At 35.9% G+C, this 23329-nt stretch overlaps 2 protein-coding genes across 3 annotated transcripts; both read left to right on the forward strand.

Moving 5' to 3' along the window:
- The first annotated feature begins 310 nt into the window (after nucleotides 1–310).
- dgke (diacylglycerol kinase, epsilon) lies at nucleotides 311–14467 on the forward strand. Its single transcript, XM_057338458.1, has 11 exons — nucleotides 311–1145; nucleotides 3825–3984; nucleotides 5677–5796; nucleotides 5916–6059; nucleotides 8958–9115; nucleotides 9200–9248; nucleotides 9350–9463; nucleotides 9827–9898; nucleotides 12719–12846; nucleotides 12989–13100; nucleotides 13407–14467. The coding sequence occupies exons 1-11, from the start codon at nucleotides 718–720 to the stop codon at nucleotides 13605–13607; spliced, it is 1686 nt and encodes a 561-aa protein (XP_057194441.1). The 5' UTR covers nucleotides 311–717; the 3' UTR covers nucleotides 13608–14467.
- Nucleotides 14468–15619: 1152 nt separating this feature from the next.
- zgc:174863 (uncharacterized protein LOC100136852 homolog) lies at nucleotides 15620–23300 on the forward strand. Of its 2 annotated transcripts, XM_057337793.1 has the most exons (8): nucleotides 15620–15729; nucleotides 17194–17270; nucleotides 19428–19745; nucleotides 19933–20053; nucleotides 20183–20250; nucleotides 20754–20882; nucleotides 21362–21420; nucleotides 21572–23300. In XM_057337793.1, the coding sequence occupies exons 2-7, from the start codon at nucleotides 17201–17203 to the stop codon at nucleotides 21412–21414; spliced, it is 759 nt and encodes a 252-aa protein (XP_057193776.1). In that variant the 5' UTR covers nucleotides 15620–15729; nucleotides 17194–17200; the 3' UTR covers nucleotides 21415–21420; nucleotides 21572–23300. The 2 variants fall into 2 exon arrangements, with proteins under 2 accessions (XP_057193776.1, XP_057193775.1); XM_057337792.1 differs by having other exon boundaries at nucleotides 19933–20250.
- The last annotated feature ends 29 nt before the right edge of the window (nucleotides 23301–23329 follow it).

Consider the following 23329-nt stretch of genomic DNA (forward strand, 5'->3'; position numbering starts at 1 on the left):
ATGGGGGAAAGCAGATATTTTTTAAATGGCTGGCAAAAATCACAATAAAACAGCATATGTCCGATCAATAATAAACTGTGACATGAACTGTACCATAACTTTGGTTTACAATGCTTAAATTGCGCTAAAAATCACCTCTTTCGATGTCGCCTCATCTCCTGCGCCTGCGCACAGGCTGGCAAGCGCCTTCACGAGAGCCCCGGCCCAGAGAATCTTCAGTCTTTACTGATTGACGATTGGCTCGTTTTACCGGAAGGCGGGACTTCCTTCGCTTGAGCGGCCATATTGTGTGTTGTATTCTTTTCCATTCATTGTAACAGCAGTGGCGCATCTTGTTAATAATAATATCTTTGGCGGGATTACAACTACGCCATCGTTTCCGTGTATTGGATTAGATGTCGTTTGCAAGCGTTTTGTCCGCTGTTTTCAATGAAATTTAAAAGGGTTTGGATAAGAAGGCTTAATTACAATGACAGGAAAGACAGAAAATACGAGCGTGCGTGTCTCTGACCATGTCAAGCTCGCCTTGCTGTGCCAAATGTTTAACAGAGAGTTGTTTACGATGGCTGTGCGGTAATGTCAGTGTAACGTTACTGCTCGGATGGGGTCAAAATGAGGATGGTCATTTTAGGATCTCAGCTTTAACATCTAGACTGATTGTTAATATTTACTAATTAGTTTCTGGTTTGATTTGAATAAGACAGTTCTGCGATAACAATGGAGTACATAACTGAGGAGCTTGAGGAGTACTGGACTTTGCTCCTCTGGACCACAGTTGCTGTTCTAGTGCCGGTGCTCATTACGCTGTGGTGCAGCTTTCAGCGTCCCAAACGCAAAGTTATGCTACAAGGTCTATTCCGAAAAGGCAAACATGGCTGGCACTACACGGACCTGTTCAACAAGCCCACCTACTGCTGCGTGTGTTCTCAACCCATCCTTCAAGGGGCGTTTTGTGACTGCTGTGGCATATGTGCGGATGAGGAGTGCATACAGAGAGCAGATCGTAACCTTCCATGTAAGGAAATCATAACTCAGAACGATGGAGAGTTCTGCCACCGGTGGGTCAGGGGTAACCTTCCACTCACCAGCCACTGTACTGTGTGCAACCAGCAGTGCGGGACACAGCCAAAACTCTGCGATTATAGGTATTTAATAAAAGCCCTGCTTCGTACTTTACTACCTTGTTAATAATATTATATTTCAAATGAATAGTAGAAGTAGTAGTATTACCATTTGGTTAATAGTTGTGTGCACAAGATCATGCTGTGCAAAGTTACACTGTCCTTCAACAGTTTTGAAACACTTGACTGAAATTTCTTAATTTCTCATGACCTTAAACATCTTGGAATCTAAAGATGTGTGATTACATGTTCGAAATTACTTTTGTAGACAAAACATGTTATTATTGCCAACGCAGTAATTTCTTTCGTTTGAACACAACAAATTGGAAAAACAATAAAGAACAAATTGTAGAATAATTAAACCAAAAATTATTTATTAATTTAAAGAGGATGGACCAGATTTACTAAACAGGTAAACGTAGCGAGAACAGTCATGTTTAGTCATGAAACATTAAGTATAACATTAGGGCTTAAAGTGTGAAAATAACTTTTTAGAGTGAATTTGTTCATGTATACACTGCAGTGTTCTGAGGAACCGCATTAAATACTGAAGTATATTACAGTTGGTGGTAGTCAGTGTTGGGTAAGTTACTCTGAAAAAGTAATTAATTACTAGTTACTAATTACATGTTCAATAGGGTAATTAGAGTACTGTACAAAGTACTCTCTCCAAAAAGTATTTAATTACTTATTACTAATTACTTTATGTATTCTACCTCAACCTTGATTAGTTTTGATTAGAAGTGATTCAAGGATAGACATGAAACAGCTCTTTTAATTAATTCAAATAAATAAAATTAAACTATGTAAGTATTCTTAATAACTGATCAAAGTATTACAAATGTGAGAAGAATAAAAGCATGTGTTTTAAAGTTAGACTTAGAATTTGTATGTCATTTTACATTATTGTATATATTACACCGTATTTAGCTCAATTACATCAGAAGTAATTGTAATTAAATAAATTACAGAAAAAAATAAGAGGGTCATTTTCAAAATATGGTCACAAACCTGTCCCTACACTTTACAGGTATGTAAAAAGATTCCAAATGAAAAAATCCACCCGATTTAGCCATTAGTACGCAACTCCGTGCCTTTTTATAATGATGATTGTTATTTAAGTCTTTATAGTTTTGTAAAAAAAATTCTAAATTCATTTGAATTTCATCTGTACTTGAAAAAACACATGTCCCCCTCCCTATGTTTAACTCTTTTGTATTGTGTATAAACATTTCCTTTTCATTCGTTTTTTTAATTACTTAACCAATTAAAAACAGGTATAGGGCCTAATAAATGCATAAAAATGCAAACCAAAATAATAATTTATTAATACAAATCATTTAAAATATATATCTGCAAGTAAGTACTTATAAGGTCAACAAAGAAGATGCTCTGTTCAAGCACACACATGGCGAGTGTGCTTTTCCTTAATATAAATGAGAATTCTATTTAAAATGACGGTTTTTGGTGTGGTTCTTTAAAAGCGTCATTGGTGTTGCTTTGGTTTGGGTCAGCATGAAGGAATTTACAGAAAAAAAAAAACATTTTTACACGTTTATTGGCATAAGCTATAGATTTTAGTGTGCCTCGTCATGTTTTGAGGTGACTTAGCCATCATTTTGGAAAATTAGCCTTTCATGGGATTTCATTGGTGTTGCACCAATGACAGAAAACTGCAAATAATGGGAATTTGTCACTGGTGTTATTTGTCACTGGTGTTACACCACTGACAGAAAACTGCAAATAATGGGAATTTGTCACTGGTGTTATTGTCACGGGTGTTACACCAACAATGACAGAGAACTCTATGCAAATAAAAAGTAAAATAAAATAATTAAATAATGAACAAGATTCAAGTTGGCCATTATTATTGGTAAAGATGTAATCATGCCGGTGAATACTAATCATCAAATGTTTGAAAACTGGCATGAAAACTGAATTAATTTTTTTGACTTTTCGTAGTCAGACAGTCACTGTTTTTTGAGAATGACCCAAGACTCAGAGTAATCCCTTACTTGACTTTTCCAGGAGAAAAGTCATTAAGTTACAGTAACTAATTACGTAGTAACTAGTTACACCCAACACTGGTGGTACTGAACTACAGGAAGTGCACAGGGTGAAAATAAATGTCTGCATTTGTATCCGTTGTCCACAAGGGGTCCTCAAACACCATATTTCAGCTGGACAAGGGGTCCTCAAACACCAATGCATAAAGTAAAATATCTAATTTTATGGAATTTATAAGAATTATCTTAACTCTGTTGCAGGTGTTAATATCAGATGGTGTGAAATTTATACTTTTAGAGTCCATTATTTTGAGCTATAAACTATTAGAAAAAAAAACCTAGTTCAGCCGACAGAGGGGCAGTTGGGGGGAACAGAATTGTCATTGCTGGCAGGCTCTAACACCCATAAAATGAGAACTCTAGCTTTGTAAAGTGTTTAATTAAAAAAAGAAAAACAAGCTATGTAAGACTAGATAATTATAAAAATGAACACATTTTAGTGCTTTTGGATCTTCATCCTCAGATGTAAAAAAGACTGATGAATAAAATATTGTCACTTTACTACTTATTTATTACTGCAAGTTGTTGTGCAAAATTGTATTTTGTGCCTTTAAAGTTAATTTGCTACCTTACAGTAGATTGTGGTAATCTTCTCATTTTTCATCATTTTTTGTTGTTTTCATTTTGTAATATGTAGGTGTATATGGTGTCAAAGCACAGTGCATGACGACTGCCAGTCCAGTCTGAAAGATAGAGATCTATGTGATCTGGGAGAGTTCCGGTCTGTTATAATACCTCCATACTACCTCTTTCAAGTCAACAAGCTCTACTGCAGACACCCTGATGAGTACAGCAAGGTGAGAAGCCGCTCACAAGTAGATATATTTTTTTTTTAAAGAGTAGTGGAAGTTTTTTCTCCTGAAAGAAAATGTTATGGCTATTTATTTGACTAGATTCTGATTATAAACTAAGTATTACACCATTGATGCTGTTAAAGCTACCTCAGAAAACTACGAAGAATACCACCACACCAACGAGCGACTGTTCACCAGAAGTGTTCCAGCTGGCTTATATTATTGGGGAAGTTCTTAAAGGGCTCCTATTGTGGAAAATTCACTTGTAAATGTTGTTTAAACATAACTGCGTGTCAGGAGTGTGTGTACAGAACCACTCTAGAATGATACACCCATTCCTTTTATTAAAACCCCAATAAACCTCAGCAGTCATACTGAATGAGCTGTTGGCATTCTCTCAGCAAACTGACATCACATTGATTAAGCCCTGCCCATATGGACTCTGCTGTATTAGCATAGTCTCCGCCCTCATCAAGTTGTACATTGTCTGTCTGCCATTGTTTCTACGCTGGGGTACATACAGTGAGCTAGAAGAATGTTAGTTTTGTTGCTGCATGCAAGTACCGTAAGTCTTCATTTACTCTTGGCATCTGAGCCATTTAAGACATGGTGGATTAGTTTCATTTTTGAAGGGAATGTGCAGAAGACATCAGGTGAAGTCACTTTAAACCTGGCTGCTTCGCAAACGAAGGTCAGTAATATGCTGTTCAAAAATCTTGAGTTTAGCGCTGTGAGTTTTGCTCTGTACATGGCAGGATTTTGAGTCTACAGCTGCACATCTGTTAGAATACAATGTGTTCAGTTTTTAAAGACGTGACGCGTTTGTCCATTCACTCATAAAAAACAATGTGCATGTTTAAAGACGTGACGCGTTTGTCAATTCACTCAGAAAACAGCGTGTTCAGTTTTTAAACACACAACGTTATTACAAATGCAAATTGCCTAGCTCGCGCGAGAGAGCTTGTAATGCGTGTGCTCAGGTGTTTTCTCATGCCCGAGAGTTTGTAATGTGTAATGTTTTCCTGCACGCGAGTGAGGTTGCCAACAGAACGATGTGACTATGGTACATATTGCCCAACACTACTAGCTACGTACAGAGTACATTACAAACTAACTAGTAGTTACTAAGCCTCTAGTGTGAGCTTTTGTTTGGTGCTATTATGTGCAGCAGAGTAAACAGAGCAAACACACTCTTTTTTCCTTATTAGTATTCTAGTTACAAAACTTGTGTAATCTAACAAAATATGTTACAGATTACTTTTTAAAGCATGTATTTTGTAATCTGTAGTAAAATACATTTTAAAAGTAACCTTCACAGCCCTGTCTGTGATCTTTTATCTTTTGTATTCCTACTTGGGTTTCTTAGTTTTTTTTATTTCTTAATCCTTGGTTTCTTCAAGTCTTCAAAATGACTATGTAGCGTAAAGATTGAGGAGTGCCTGGACTTTGGTGTTAGTCCATCATTTTCTGTCACATGTAAAGGTAACATTTTGTTTAAATACGGCAGAACTAAAATGTTTTCCTCAGTTTATTTACCCAGCATTTGTGCAGCAATACAGTCGATTGATGTGTAGTTTCCAAAATTCTAATGCTGGTGAATTCGAGTAAAACACATTTACATTAAGGCAGCTGTCAAAAAAAACCTGAATTCACCTTTTAAATGACTCTTAACTGACTGCTATGTTATGTGTGTAGCTTGCTGCGCTGTGTGGAAGTGGCTGGACTCCAGTCCTGGTTTTGGCAAATACACGAAGTGGCAACAATATGGGGGATGTTCTACTGGGAGAGTTTCGTACCCTTCTCAATCCTGTGCAGGTATGAGTCCACTTTGTGCTCACATATACACATTCAGACAATCTTTTTTTGTTTACATACTTACATCCTTGTTACTGGACATACTCTATGTGGCTTTTAGATTTGTTTGTTTGTTTCAGGTGTTTGATCTCTCTGAGCTTCCCCCCTCTAAAGCTCTTCAGCTGTGTACTATTCTGCCCCCGGGCAGCGTGCGTGTCCTGGTGTGTGGGGGAGATGGCACTGTGGGGTGGGTTCTGGATGCAATCGACACAATGAAGCTGAAGGTAAGAGCTGTAGAAGCAGAATGTGGCTGAGTGTGGATAATGCAGAATATACAATTCCAAGCTCTGTTGTCTAAAGAGCATGCAAAAATCTTTTATGTATTTGATTAGGGCTGCAACTAACGATTATTTTAATTGTCGACTAATCTAACGAATTTTTTTTTTTTTTTTTTTTTCGATTAGTCGACTAATCTAACGATTCTTATTTTTTATTAATCTAATAAAGATTTTTTGGATTACTTTATTAATCCTTTGGCAAACTTTGCAAATAAACAATAAGTTCTAGTATTTTCTTACATTATACAGCAAATCATACTTTTTACTCCACTACATTTTATAAATAAATATTGTTGTTTTAACATTTTAATCCGTGTTTACATTAAAATCACCATCTTTTAATTAAGTAGTTTTAATTTTAAAAGTAAAAGAAATACTGATTTTTTATGTACTTATGTACTGTATTAAGGTAAAAAAAAATTATTGCACTTATGCTTTTTGTTGTCCTTATGTTGTTCCAATTGCTTCCATTGTTTCCCTCATCTGTAGGTCGCTTTGGATAAAAGCGTCTGCAAAATGACTAAATGTAAATGTAAAAACATTAAAAAATGTGTATATGAAATACTAGAGCATGATATATGCTCTGTATTTTTTTCCTCCAAGTAATATCCGATTCTATTTTCAGTCTCATAATGTAATTGAGTAAAAGTAAAATACTACTATCTGTCTCTGTTTATTGTACAAAACTATCACCGTATAAAAGACTCTAATGCAGAGTGGCGTTAAAGCGAGCCCGCGCACCGGAACTCAGAATGATGCGCTTAATGCATTCGCTTCGTTATTTACAGTTATGCGCATCCCGGACGCACAATGATGCGTTTAAAGCACCTACTCCTTCTGAAGTCCCGGGGATCATTTTGCTCCCCAAAGTAAATAATAGTTAGAACTAGTGCTGTCAATCGATTAAAAAAATTAATCGGATTAATCACACATTTTCTGTGATTAATCACGATTAATCACACATAACAATAATATTTTAAAATATACTTTTGCATTTGAATAATTTCACATTTAATCTTCAAATTGATGTAGAAACAACATATTTCTTTAACAGCGTCATTTTATGAATGAAAGAAAACATTTTGATATTAGTACTGTAACTGATGTCTCTATTAAATTGATTATTTTAACATTAATTATAGCCATTCAACAATATAATTGAGAGCTATCATGAAATATACAGAAATTGAAGGAAGTTCTCAAACACTTTACAGTCTTTAATGCTAAATTTAAGAGCTGTCTCAGTACGCAGATCTGACCGTCACCGCACTCCCATTTTCACAACTCTTTGCATTGATTTAAGATTTTATTTTACACTTTGAAGTCTTCAAAGACAAAACGGGCTTTCTGACATAATCTTGTATGGTTTTATCCATTCAAGCACGAAAGAGAATTTAACATGGATGCGCTGTCTGACAGAGATTCACCGACGCAGCCTTCAGCCCATGACTGTTTACACCAGACTGGACCTCGCGTTGCGTTTTGCCACGTCCCACAGTTTAGAAGCTGTCTATCTTCATTGAACGCGTCAAAGCAACTGTTTAAAATCGCGCTTAAGTGGTTTAAAAGCCTGTACACGAATAAGAGCGTGATTACATAATGTAACGCTTGACAAAAAATGTCAAAACAAACGCATGCTGCGTTAATTGCGTTAAATATTTTTCACGCGTTAATTTGAAAAAATTAATCGCATGCGTTAACGTGTTAACGTTGACAGCCCTAGTTAGAACACAACGAGAAGAGATGATATGTTACATATGTTTAACACATAGTATGTTTAACACATAGTGCGTTGCATCAATCCGACAGTATACAGTTAAATCAGAGGTTTAAAAAGAGTTATTTCGTATGAAGACGCAACATATTCAGACCGCTTCCAGTGCTTCTAATAAGCTATGCTATACTCAGCGAGTAACGTTAACTCACAGTCTCTAGCAAAATACATTTTAAACAAAACCATAGACTATCATCTTGTCATTATGAAGAATAATGAAAACATTGGAACATGTTGGAAATAGTAGCGTCCTGACGTCACCGTACACACGCATGCTGACTGGAGATTGACAGACAGCACCAGCGGAGGTCAGAGTTTCTTAATTATGCTATATTGGTTTATTCCTCGCATAAAGCTATCGAATGACATAAAAAGTGCATTGGTGGTTTCATGTTAGTCAGTCCTTTTTGAAGCTTAAGAGTAATTTAAGCAGGGTCACAATCTGCAAAGGTTCACATACACTAACTTGCACTACTACAATAGCGTTAATGTAAATCATTAATGTAAAGCGTAGTTTTACATTACAAAAAACGTAAATTACAAAAAAGTAATTTATTATGAAAGTCTACATCTACGTGCCCCTCTCCATCCGTTTGTGATTGCGTGTCCATGCTGTGATAATCGCATTCCGGGGGTAACGTTAGGGGGAATTCCTCCGTCCATTCACTAACTTACTGCGTCTGAGGCTCTCGATCGCTTTTTGTCGGGTGTATTATACTTTCTCTTGTTCTGCTGATTAACATAAACACGCCCGGGAACAAAAACTGCTATTACAGCAGATAAATGTAAATAATATGAAGCGTCTACGCATTTCACGCACATTTTAGTAGTCAACGTAATCGACGACGTCGACGCGTCGTTGCAGCCCTATATTTGATAAATATACCAAGCTGTAATTTTCGTTAGAAAACCCAGATTCAGAACAGCTCCTAGCACAAAATATTTTTTTAAATCAATAAAGCTGAACAGAACCAAAAAGGCCATATAACGTAAATTCTTGTTACATTTGTTCATGTTTTTACTTTACTAAACCATTTTTTTAAATGGACACTCTGTTTTATTCTACATAGGGTCAAGATCGTTTTATCCCTTATGTAACTATCCTGCCATTGGGCACAGGAAATGATTTATCAAACTCTCTGGGATGGGGAGCTGGTTATGCTGGTGAGATCCCAGTAGAACAGGTGCTCAGGAATGTTTTAGAAGCTGAGGTGGTCAAGATGGACAGGTAAGATGGACTATGTGATATAAAGAGGCTTGACATTTGTCATTTTTCAGTGTATTGTATATATTCCTGCTCTGAATGTTTCAGGTGGAAAGTCCAGGTGGTTTCAAAAGGACACTACTTTCTGAAATCAAAGGTGAGAAAATACCACACGTGAATAAGCAGCAAATAAAATGGCATAAAATACAGTGTTTAAAAGTTACTATTCATAAGAGCTTAAAAGAGTTGTTTGTCTAGGTGTTGTCCATGAATAATTACTTCTCAGTGGGTCCAGATGCTCTCATGGCGCTGAACTTCCATGCACACCGGGAAAAAACACCCTCCTTCTTTTCTAGCCGTATCATCAACAAGGTCTGAAGCCTTTTCTTTTACGAAAAAACAGTTAACATATCAATTTAATTGAGGAAAAAGTGTCGTTAAAATGGGTGTGGTCATCTGTAATAATGTGGGAGAGTGGAAAGAGGGAGGAGATGTAGAAGTAGTGTTAACAATAAAATCTCACATAACCATCTAATTACACAAAATAAAGAGTATTTCACTTCACATTTCACTACATATGCTGTGAACAACAGCTTTAACAGTCACATACAACATATGATCACATATTTGTGAGGGCACTTACTGCCACCTACTACATATTATGAACAATATACTAATTAAAAACTCACAGATGGAAGGGTTAAGCAAACACATAACGTTGGTCTTTTCTCACAGGCAGTGTATTTCCTCTATGGTACCAAAGATTGCTTAGTGCAGGAATGTAAAGACTTGGATAAGAAGATTGAGGTAAAGGTTCTATTATTCTATGCATTTTATTCTTTTTTTTGTTGCTATCATATGATTAAAATGTTTATTGTATTTAATAATATTGCACATAGTTATAACCCTGTATTTACTCTGTAAATCCAGAGGAGAAACTGTCTTCTCCATCAAGTTATTTTCCCAATCTTCACAATGGAACACAGAAATCATATCAAATGTTTTAACTGGGGCCAGTTACTGGATTTCTGGGAGAGGAATGTTGTCCCATTCAAGTCTGATACAGTGTTCTGGGTCTCACTACCGTTTGAAAATGCCCAGATATTAGTTCCAACCCCAATCCAGTACCTCAGAGATAGTCTCGTGTAGCTAGACCTTCATACTGAAGGTCAGGAACTTTTCGCCGCTTTCTTTGGCCAAGGCCCGCCCAAGAGGCCATATGACTGACAGGTAAAGCAACCAATAACGTTTCGTTTTGTGCCGCATCATGTTTAGAGGCGTGGAAATGTCCCCCCAGTAACAGACCAGTGTACATTCACGAACGGTAACAAAATGAGTATAAGTTTATGCCGTGAAGCTGGCATACTTTTAAGAATTAAGCGTTTAGTCGATTGTGATGAATTCTAATATCAACCGCTGTAAACAGGACAGCTTACTTCTTAGATCAGATGGCTTCGTGTTGTTTCCAGGCGGACCGTTAAAGAACGCGACACGCACATCTCCCGGAAATCCTATGAAATTCAACCAATCAGGTGACGACTTTGAACGTGCTGAAGTGTTTCCAGAAAAGTGTGCCTTATGCATCAGACGTTTAGCTAACGGTCCGTGGGCGTGATGTCTGAGGCTGAGACTAGATATTTTTGTAGGCTAACCCGGAAGTAAGCGCAGTGCTGGTTCCCTCGACCGAAAGCCTATGCATTTTTCCCATAGACTTTTGGAAGATCGCAAAAAATAAGCTCTGTGATTAAAAGGTTTATAAACAAGGTTTATGATGTTTACATGTCTGTCAAGATAATCTTTACAAATTAACACAACATTTGTTACTTTTGAAGCCGAAAAACAATCGGCAGAAGTAGAAAGCTAACACGATGCTGTAAACAGACTACAGTACACTTAAGGTCGCTCGATATCAACGTCACCACCACCAAGCCTCCGACAACTTTCAAACTTTACTAAAAATGTGTTCCCTGGTAAGTAATTACTCCGTGAATGAATCTGCATACGTTTTAAGATATCTGTAGCCATGTTGCAATATTTGTGAGCTTTATATGTGCAATGATGTCTAACGCTAAAGGAAGTAGTCGCTATTAGCAACTTGTTAGCAACCGCCGTTTTTAAGACAAAGTAAGGCTTTAAAAAAATCACAAGCAGGTTTTAATTGGTGTGTTATGAGGTTTTGTTTACCACAGACCTTATTTCGGGCGATTTACCAAAAGCCCATTCAAAAAACCCATAGACTTTAGAGCGATGGAACCGGAAGTCCTAAAATGCAAACTCGCTTCTGGGTTTTGCATACAAAAATACGTCATCTCCTCGGCTCCCTATTAAACACACCTTAACCATTTAATAACGGTAGGCATACTAGTAACTTTCAGGCAGGTGTGTTGAGGCAAGTTGGGTCTAGACTCCTCAGGATAGTGGCATAAACCAAATCAGCTCTAAGATCAATCATAACATACATTAAAAACTTTTTGAAGCAGGCAAATAAACAAAAAACAGTTATAAAACTTACCAAAAAGAATCAACTATCACATGTAGCATGAACGTCACACTAGGTCTGTCTTTACAGGTTTGCAGGTTAACATAAAACATAAATTCCCCCAATACAAAATTGATTTTTTTTTCAAGAACCCAACTTTTGTGCTCTGTGTGGGTTGGATGTTATTTTTAACCCAGACAACACTGTCGATATGTTTGACCATGTGTTGTGGCAAAAGTACCACAGAGCTAGTGTTTACACTTTTTTGCAGTACTTATCGTTGTGCATTAAAGGGGTTATATGGCGCGAATACGGGTTTTTATTCAATTCAATTTTATTTATATAGCGCTTTTCACAATGTGCATTGTTCCAAGCAGCCTTACAGGAGAAAATAAGAAAAACTGAAAAACACAAAAAAGGTTAAACGCAGCACAGTGCATGGTGTTTATAGAACAAGCAAGATTATTCTAGTAAATAATATCGGTAACACTTTACAATAAGGTGCTATTTGTTAACAATTATTTAATGCATTAGCTAACATGAACTAACAACGAACAATACTTCTACAGCATTTATTAATATCGAAATTGTTCATTGTTAGCTAATGTTAGCTAATGCATTTACTAATGTTAACTAATAGCACCTTATTGTAAAGTGTTACCATAATATCTAATAAATGCAGTCTCCCGGTGGTTTATTTAGCATATTTTGCATTAAGTGAATGCTTGGCTGAAAAGATGTCTTTAGATTTACGGTTAAATCTAAAATCTAAATCTCGACCTCACGGTCGACTGCCGGCCTCAAGAACATAAATACAAACTGAACACATGTCCGGACCCGGTCCTCTCTCATCCATAGTCCTGTCGCTCGTCCTCTTATGCTCCCGATCTCCTCCGTGTGACATGCGGGACCGGGGAGCGCACAGCTGATTCCCACTATCACTCACGCCACCGGCCCCGCCTCGTTGCCTCACAGCTCTCGTCCTGCCTTCCTCGTTACATACAGTGTTTTTGAACCTTCAATCGTGTATACACATTGCATTACATCTAAAACAAATGATGCTTTGCATCATATATCATCATATCTTTGCATATAATTTGCTACACAAATACGGTTCTGTTGATTTTGGTTTAATTTTTTCATTTTAGCTAGAACTGGATGGAGAGCGAGTGACATTGCCCAGTCTGGAAGGTATAATAGTGTGTAATATTGGCTACTGGGGTGGTGGCTGTAGACTGTGGGAGGGAATGGGAGATGAACCTTATCCTCCAACACGGTGAGAATCCAAACATATTTGTACACTTAGCTTTGATAGTGATAAATAGACTTAGAATCATATTAGGATGACAATTAAAATTACTGCCAGTTTAATTGTTTTTAAAATAATTGTTTTAACAATTATTATGTATTGTCTTCAGTGTGGATGATGGCTTATTAGAGGTGATGGGTGTGTATGGCTCATTCCACTGTGCACAGATCCAGGTGAAACTGGCCAATCCTGTGAGGCTAGGACAGGCACACACAGTACGGGTAAGACCAATAACTTTATTATTCATGGAGCTATACTTGTAGTCCAATTAAAAATAATCTATGATATTTTTAATTTGTTTCATTATTTATGGTAGCAGTTAAAGCATCAGTTAAAGCAGTTAAACTCGTCTTTTAAATGTTGTTATGCTGTGTCATGTTGAAGCGAAGCCGATGTTCATTATGGATTATAATGCAACCGGTAGGGTTGTATTGGGTCATCAGCCAAGTTTGGACATTATGCTCATGCAGACCTCTAGGCTTCATAAATGAAAACCCATCTGATTATCCTTTGCTTATTATTGGTAGCTGGTGTTGAAGAGTTCGCAAATGCCAATGCAGGTGGATGGGGAGCCGTGGGCACAGGGTCCATGTACCATCACCATTACCCATAAGACCCAGGCTCCCATGCTGTATCACAGTACAGAACAGACAGATGATGATGACTCCAGCCTGTCAGACACTGAAGAACCTTCAAACAATCTCACTGACCAGCAAGGCCCTAGTTAAAGAGTATCAGGAAAGCCATAAGGCTCACGAGAGATCCAAAAAGTTGAAGGACAGGCAAACATCCTGTTGTGTTTTTCTACCTGAAATGATGTCATATTTGTTCATATTATAATATTAACTATAATATTGTTAATTTAATGTGCATGTGCTGCTGTAATAGCTACATCTGCTGTGTTTATTCCTAAACCCCCAAAGCACATTCTGAATTGTCCACAAGATGTATGTCTCCATTGAAACAAGCGATGTGTAGATTTGCGTGTTTGTTTTGCTCAGGAAGTGTTACCTTAACTGTGGCTCAGGTTTTGGCCTTTTTAAGTCCAAAATTGTAAAAGTGAAAATTATGTTCACTGGACAATGTTTCTTAAATGTTTCTTAGTTGTCTTATGCTTTGTCTTGTGTTTGTTAAATGGAGAAATATTTTTTTTTCTCTACCAAACTGCACTTTGTGTTTGAATTTGCTGATTAACAACTATTTGTGTATTATATTAGATGTCATTTTCTCCTGTTACAATGTCTTTGCATCCCACTTAAATAAAAGTGATTTACCTAAAAACGTTTAACTTGGTATACCAACATTGCTCTGTTCTCAGATCACTCGGAGACTGTTTTCACTTCAGCATGATACGCTACAGCTTAAGTTAAGCATGTATCGTTACTATTAATTTATTCACAGGAGCTTGTAGATTGTGTGGTGTCTTACGTTTAATTCAATGTCCACAGCCATTTATTTGCCAGAGGGGATACACATGTACGATTCTGTGTACTAATGTTTTACTTTGGAAGTCTTTAAAACTCTTGATAACTAGTATAAATGTGTCTTTGCCAAATAAAGTGTCAGTTGTGATGATTCTGTAGCCTCATTATTGCTCAGTTGTTACTACATATCATGATTAAAAACATGGTGAAATCTAGATTCATATTCTTGGTTAATAATCTATACTTTAAATCTATACTGCTTTACATTCTCTCATGGGACATTATAATACATCATTAAGAATCAGAAAGAGCTTTATTGCCAAGTATGTTTGCACATACAAGGAATTTGTTTTGGTGACAGGAGCATCCAGTACAAAGAAACAACAACAACAGATACCATAACACAATAGAATACAGTACACAGATGATTTAAATAAGGGCCTATGGGTATGAAAATTAAGAAATACAATACAATAAACATAAGATAAAGGTATAGAGAGTAAAGCTATGCGTGTATGTAAATAGTACAAGTAAAAATAAGAATAGACTATTGTATGCCTATTGTGTTCAGCACACACACTTATGATAACTACCAGTGTGGTAGTATTATATTTAATTTATCTTAGATAATAATTATATTGTGAACCATTTAGCTCTTGGCTAGCTTGTGAAATTTGCCTGCCTTCTGAAGTCACAAGAAACATTAGTATTTTGGCAGGTACTGTATTCTGTATTTGCAAGTAGGATCCACAGCAACCACGCTACATGTTTTTTGCAAAATATAGACATTTTTACACATTTTACATTTATAGTTCATAAAACATCAAACAGGGGTTAGGGCATAAGGATGAGCCCTTCGGAATGGAACGCAGAGTGTGCGCACTTGGATGGGTGCAAAGAGCACCGTTTCCCTCCTGATTAAATATCACCTGTTAATTAATTCATTTGTGTTCAGAATATGAACGGATTTCTAAGGGTTGTCGAACGACTTGGGGGTGAGTAAATCAGAATAGTCATTTTTCAGCGGAGTTTTCTTTTAATGATAATAATTGTTTTTACATGTGAATACATGTGAAGTGTCATTAATACGTTTGGACCTTTGCAGAAAGGCCTATATAAAATACTATTTATATTTTTATATCTGTATGTCTTTATTTTTCTTAAGTAAGCAACGTTAGGCTATTTTGGCTTTCTGTTTTTTTATTTATTGCTCGATGCTTTATTTGTCTTTTGCAAAACTTTATTTTCATTTGCAAATATCTGTGCTGTTGTTAAGACACTTATGTGTTTGTGTGTGTGAAAGGTTATAGGTGTGGCTAAAAAGTAAAAACCGTCATAATGAAAGTGAAAGTGTCTCATCATCCAAAAATAGTCTTAGTTGACTTCATACTCTTTTATTCGTCGTTCAAGGAAGGGCATTTACATGGTATGTCTTATTAAAAGTTTATTTAAATGCAATTGATTTATGTTTAGAATGCTTTAATATGGCTTGAACTTTTCTAAACGTGAATTAGTTTAACTATAGCTTTATTCGAGGTGGATTTACGCCACTTTCATTAGCCGCAGTGGGAAAATGTTTTGTGTATAGTTATGGAAATTATAAGATTTACACATTAGTCATTTTTAACGTTTTCTTTTGTATCCGCGTTTAGAATGGTTTAGTTTATGACCGCAATACAGCTTGTTCTAGGCTGGATATTCGCTTTCACTTTTCCCTGCATTTGTTTTATGAAGGTATTAGTTAATATAACAATACTACAATTAGAGCTAATATTATTCAGTTATTGTATACGGAAATAAAGTATTTAATCAGAAGCTCCTCTTCATATACAGTATACGACTTTAAGCTGCATAGTTACACTTGACGCTCTGACCATCTGACAATTCTGTGGCGTTGTTTTAGTGACAAATGTCGAGAGCGCGAAAGTAAGCTAACGTTACTTACGTGCATTTTCTGAGCTCCTGCACAAAACTGGACGCGCTGCTCTTTTTATGAATCGTGCCTGTTGCATCATCGTATTCAACATTTGTCATTAAATTAACGCATACAATTCCAACAGCGCTGTATTCACATACATGACTTAGTCTACTATGAACAACATACAAACATCACAATACAAATCCAACGCCTAACATACAAAAACATAAAAATCCCCCATGTTCACATTAAAGGCTCTCATAGGCATACAAATGTGACCCTGGACAACAAAACCAGTCTTATGGGTCAATTTTTCGAAATTGAGATTTTTACATAATCTGAAAGCTGAATAAATAAACTTTCTATAGATATATGAGTTGTTAAAATAGGACAATATCTGACTGAGATACAACCTTTTAAAACTCAGGAATCTGAGAGCGCAAAAAAAATCAAAATATTGAGAAAATTGCCTTTGAAGTTGTTAATCAGGGGCACTGTGGCAGACCATCCACTCACAAGAATAAAGTTTTTTTACAAAATATCTTCATGGAACATGATCTTTACTTAATATCCTAATGATTTTTGGAATAAAAGAAAAATTGAGAATTTTGACCCACACAATGTATTTTTGTCTTTTACTAAAAATGTTCCCGTGCTACTTAAGACTGGTTTTGTGATCCAGGGTCACAAATGTTTGACATCCTAGAACAACTGGGAACAGGGAAGACGGGCATATTGAGCTTGGCATAATATAAAACACTGGTGAACAATCAACAAGGATAACACAGTGAACAGAAACACAACGAAACAACAACAGCATGTCGCAAAATAAGTTTGTCTGCATTAAAAGTTAAATTTAGAGACAATCTGTTTGTTAGTCTCAAACGTTGTCAAAAAATTGTCTGTTTTGGTGTGCAATATGCTTAACAAACATGGTCAAGCACGCTGATTGTTTTTTACTTTTTCTCGCAGACAAAACATGGCTTCTATAATGATTATGGTCCTTGCTGTGGTTTGTCCCTTCATCCCAGCTGTGGGACCCAGTGGAGGTACATGCTTTCAAAAATAACAATTCATACAGAATACAAATATAGTCATTAATATTTTGGTGCTGAAAGAAAGAAATGTTTTACTTAATGAAATGTTCAATGAATAACCCTCATTCCATCCAAGAAGTATATAGCTTCCTTTCCTAAGCCAAACTCAAATGTTTGTAAAAACATTCCAACACTTGAGTTCGTATGCAAAAACAGATATTTTTCAAAGCAGAAATTTTGAAAAATCATGTTTTTATCATGTTTTATTATGTTAGTTTTATTGAGTTATGAAGCATTGTTGGTATACCTTACAATGAGCTATTTCTATCTACATACACTACAGTGTGCCTCGTGTTTTCAAACCTGAAAAACGTGTTCTGTCAGATCAGGGCCCTAAACATGAATAGGATTTGTTTAACAATAGTAGGAAAATGCCTGGATAATAAAGTGCTGCAGGGATGATGTATTTTTGTATGCAAAAATGGAACTTGTGCACAAATCTCAAAAACCTGGATGGACAGTGTCATGGTCTGTTTATAGCCTCATGTTAGGTTTTTACTTCTGGCACACTACTGGTCAAGTTTGGGATAGCCTCATGTTAGGTTTTTACTTCTGGCACACTACTGGTCAAGTTTGGGATAGCCTCATGTTAGGTTTTTACTTCTGGCACACTACTGGTCAAGTTTGGGATCACTCACTCTTTTTGTATTTTCCCCACATTTTAGAATAGTAAACTCATCAAAACCATGGAGTACAGTTGTAACTGTGGGAATTATGTTGTGACTAAAAGCATTCAAAACAAAAGAACTCTACATTCCATATTAGCACCTTCAAAGTAGTCATCATTTGACTAGAATTTGCAAAATCGTTCTCTTGGCATTTTATAAGCCAGCTTCTTGATGTCTCAACCTGGGACGCTTTTTAAACAGTATTGAATGAATTTCCATCTATGCTGAACTCTTATTGGCATGGTTTTGTCCACGTAATCAATTAAAAACATTAATAAAATGTAGTTTTCTAGAAAGTTAATATGTTGGCTCAATTATATTTGTTTACCAAAGTAATTTCAAACATTGAAACTGTCATGAACAGCATGGCAGGCAGACTCAATTGTGTGATTATATTTATTGAAAGTCCACAATATAGCAAGATAAGTCCACTAGGCACAACCAACAGTCCACAGGAACCACAGAAGTCGCACTCGACCCGACAGTACTTACAGGAGTGCAAAACCACCTTGGGCGACCCAGACCAGTATGGCCCACGAGAACCACAGGAGTCCACGGGGAGAGGACTCGACGGCACTCACGGAAGAAGCGGCAGTAGACCCACGAAGGGAGCACGCACGGGGGGGAGGACTCGACCAGCTGGCAGATTCTTGACAAGAGAGGAGACCGCAGGTGGAGAGATGCCGGGGTGAGCAGGTGTGCAGGTGTGTCCGTGATGCCAACTAGAACTGAGGGGAAAAAAAACAGAACTAGAAAGTAAAGGGACTAGGCACTGGAGACGAGAATGATGGGAGCTGCTAATGGGCAAATCAAGACCGCTATAAAGCTAGCCTGTGACAAAGACTATAATGCTAAGACCGGTCAGGGCCGACTGCCACTAACAAACACAACGATCTGACACAGGACAGTAGAACAGAAGGGAATATAAAGGGAAGGAAATCAAAACCCAAACTAGAAACAGGAGGGGAGGGGTAACCGCACCATGTGCTCAAAAGAAACAAAACATCAACACAAAAGAAACAAAGCCACAAGAAACAAAAACATCAACACAAGAGAGTAAACAAAGACACACTAAACAGGAACCCTCACAGAAACATAGGCTTCACCTTCAGATTAAAAGATTTTTAAGAGCATGAGGAACATTTTTGTCAAGTGATCCCAAACTTTTCACCGGTAGTGTATTTAGGCCTCAAAATGAATAAACGTTGTGTTTATTTGTAAATATTATATTGATAGACAAAACGTGTATGTTATATTAATGTTTCCAAAGGTCTATGGGAAAAATCTGTAGGCTTTAGGTTAAGGGAACCAGCTAACTTCTGCGTTGGCCTATACAAAAATACAAATCATCCCTATGGCATTCTATAGTTTCCGGCATTGTGTCAAGTATCAAAAAGCAACTTGTTTTTAACTAATGTTTATATTTTTTGTCAATATGCAGATTTGTTGAAATTGGAATGTGACCCTGCTGTTGGAATTGCAGCTCATACAACAGTTATCACATGCAATTTCAGAGACAACAAAGATGTTAAAATAAGTGCAGTTTCTTTAAGAAAAGTGGGCCAGAACGAATCAATTTTTCGGCACCTAATAGCAAAACAGCAAGAATTAGGTGATCCTCGCTTTAGTCTTGAAAACCGTACTGAAGGTCCATCTCTGAAAATAAATGACACAATGTTTTCTGATGCGGGAGTATATGAGTATGATGTTGTCACAAACAGAGGCCAAGCATCTGGGAAATTTAGCCTCAGTGTCACAGGTGAGACTTTTTAATTTTTTGTTTGCCAAATACGTAAATGTAAAAATTTCAAGGCCTTCTAAGTTCAGTCAGACTGAAATTCTCAGCCATTGTTGTGTTACATGTACGTACTTTGTTTTTTTGTAGTACTTCCTTATCGGCTTATCCTCCACTTATCAAAGTTTTGTTTTGTTTTCTCCCAATGAAGCAAAGTACAAAGATCCCATTGTAAGTGCATGGCCTCAAAATGTAACAGAGGGAGGACCGCTTGACCTTTACTGCAATGCAACAGAGGGCTACCCAGCAGGAACCATCCATTGGTTTGACCGGTATGGAACAAACTGGACCATTAACTCAATTCTGACAAAAACCACCAAGGATACATACAGTTCAAAATCTGTGGCTTTGTCTGGCAAACTGACTTTCAAATCTATTGACTTAAGTCTGGCACCATTTAGATGTATCGTCCTAAACAACAAATACATTCAGGAAGGAGAAAAGACAATTCAGATCACGCCTGCCAAACGTAATTAAGCTTCTTTTTCTGATCATTATCTTAAGCTGTAATTATTTTAAATAGCTAAAGGGTTGTGCATCATAAATTGTATTTGGGTAGGGCTGCCAGTATCACATAGTAATATTCACGTAACTGTATTCCATATTCTCAAAAGTACATATTGTGAAGAGTATATTGTTCAGGAAAAACACATTGAGACCTCAATTCATAGGAGTTCGGCCATATGTTATTTTTCTTTGTCTATGTAATTTAGTGGATCTGCTCCATATTTATGCCTTACCAAGGACATCTCAGGTTACTGTCACAAGATTTCAGCAGGTTTTTTTCAGTGTATTTCTATTGTATGTTTTAGTTCTTTAGTATTTCACTTAGGGCAATTTAAGATATAGAAATGCTTCAGTATATTATTAAGAAACATATCAAGTCACCTTTATTTATAGTGCTTACCATACTTTATTTATAGGGCTTACCAAAACTTGAATAAACTTGAACATTTGTGCTTGTTTCTCCAGAAAATTCAGAAGAGATGCAAGAATCGAGATCCAATAAAACAAACATTATTGCGGGTGTCATGGTTATTGGTTCACTTATTGCTGGTCTTCTGTTTGCTCTATTGTTTTTCAGAAAAGGAAAAGAGCAAAGTAAGTATATCTAAGCAGTTGTTTTAGTTCATGCATTAACTTATTTACTCGTGTATTGTAATTATTATTATACCATATTTTAGATATTAAATGAGTGGCTGGCATAAATAAAGATGTGATTTCTTTGGACAGGCTTTCACTTTTTACACACAGATTAGCAACCAATAAATCTGACCTACTGTATATTTTAGCCACATGTGGAATAATGTATAAACAAAAAAATAAAATGATTTCTCATGTTTGTACTGCATGTATTACCTGTATATGTACCTAATTTATAATTGCCTCACTTACAATTCTAATTTAAGTACAAATAAATTAATTATCAGGTCTAGCTTAACGGGGCCTATTGAAGTTTCATTCACTATAGTTTTTTTTCCCAGTAACCAAAAGCACATTTGGTGGCAATGTAGAACTCCGGCTTAGTCGGATACACACCATGAAAGAAAATATAATTTATTTTATTTTATTTTAAATAGGTTATGACTCAGGACAAGCTGCTAAGCCTGATGTGATATCAGACATAATTTGAAATAAGGTAGGCCCACAGTTCATATTTGGATTTATAGGTTGGAGTTGATTTGTTATTTATTATAATGTGTTTGGGTATATGACTGATATTTTTGGTTCTAACTCACATTTGTTTTTTTCTTTTTCATTTTTATATTTTAATCCTCAATCCTGATTAGAATTCCGATATTCAAGATCAGCATTGCCACTCTTTGACTAAAGAAATAAGGATAAATAAGAAAGACAGAGAAGTTATTCATATTTTGTAATATTTTAATTTGTAAAGCTGTTTCTCTCAATTTGCGAATAACTTATTAACTATAATAATTCATCTTTTCTTTTATAACTGAGGGTTTGCAGAGTGTCTACTGCCTGTTTATACAGTGCCTATAAAAAATATTCACAACCCTTATTTTTTTTCACATTTTGTTATGTTGCTGCCTTATTTATCCTACTATAAATTACTTCTTTACGTTAATCTAAACTCCATACACCATATTGACAAAGCAAAAAACTGATTTTTGACAACTTTGCAAACGAAAAAAATGGGGTGAGTAGCCTACTTTTATATCCAAGATCTACTAACAGCTATTTGATTACGGTATGTGTTACGTAGTCTTAATTATATTTGACTTTTAAACTTGAGAGGTAAAATAAGCCATATAAACGGAGATAAAATAAACACTGTAAGAATTTGAATGTTTAAATCATTGTACTGTATGGTATAAAACAAAATGTTTTTTGGTTGTACTAATCACATTTTTCTTTGTTTTGGAAGATTTTGAGTTTTTCTGGGGATTTTGTAGTTTTGTATTTTTTAATTATAGTTAAATTTTAGTACGACATGTCTTTCTTCTGTATAATGTAGCAATGTGCTAAAACTGATATCATTTCATCATATGATTCAGGTTGGGTAAATTACCTTACCTTATACTAAAATAAATGTTAGAGGTGTCTTACCTGAAAATAACTTGACTTATTATCTTAAAATATGTCAGTGGCATTGTTTTGAAGCATTTATATAAAAGCAGCTTAATTCAACTAGTCCTTGCTTAAGCTCTGTGACACCACGCCAAGATGTAATATTTTGCATTAAAATATTTAGAAAACACTGAAACAATGTTATATATTTTGCTGACCTGTGTATTTACTGTACATTTTTCTAAATGTTTCCAACACTGTTTAAGTAAAGAAAAATCTGCAACGATAACCAGTGAAAGGGGCTGTCATTGTCATTGTCAATATCACTATTTATAAGTACCCAGGTGCTTTCATTATAAAATAATTTTATTAAAATGGTACATTGAAAGCCAAATTCCCCAACATTTCTACGTATGCAAAGGTTGATCTATTTGATATTCAGCCAAGGCCAAATGATTCACTAAGCAATATTCAAGAAATTATTCATTCATTTCCGAACATACAGTATATCTCATAAAAAACATGTATATTCTGTTATACCTGTGTGGCTTCATGGATTGTATTGTAAAAGTTAATTTTCTCACTGTTTGTCACGTTTGCCACTTTTGTTATATTAGTTGATAAAGAGAACAAAAACAATTGCAAAAAGAACAGGATGTGACTTGCTATTTTTCTAAAAGTCAGCAGGGTAGCGGTCACATAACAAATGACTCAGACCAGAAAAAACTCATAAGGCAAACTAATCATTTCTGTTTTCTGGAAATACTGCATAGCCTCAGCGTTTGGGAGTGTCATGGAACTAAAGAATGAATAACTCAAACTAGAAGAATCTGGAGCTGAACTAAACATTTCTGTTTCTTATACAGACTGCATAGCCTGAAGACCCTGTTGAGCTATAAATTAATAATTTCTCTTTCTCATAATTTGGATGGATTTTAAATAGATCAGCCTTTGCATAGGCTATTTACTATTGTTATTATTACACTTAATACAAATATTTATCATATGCACTACTG

Source organism: Triplophysa rosa, linkage group LG7 (assembly GCF_024868665.1).
Source record: "Triplophysa rosa linkage group LG7, Trosa_1v2, whole genome shotgun sequence".
NCBI lineage: Eukaryota > Metazoa > Chordata > Actinopteri > Cypriniformes > Nemacheilidae > Triplophysa > Triplophysa rosa.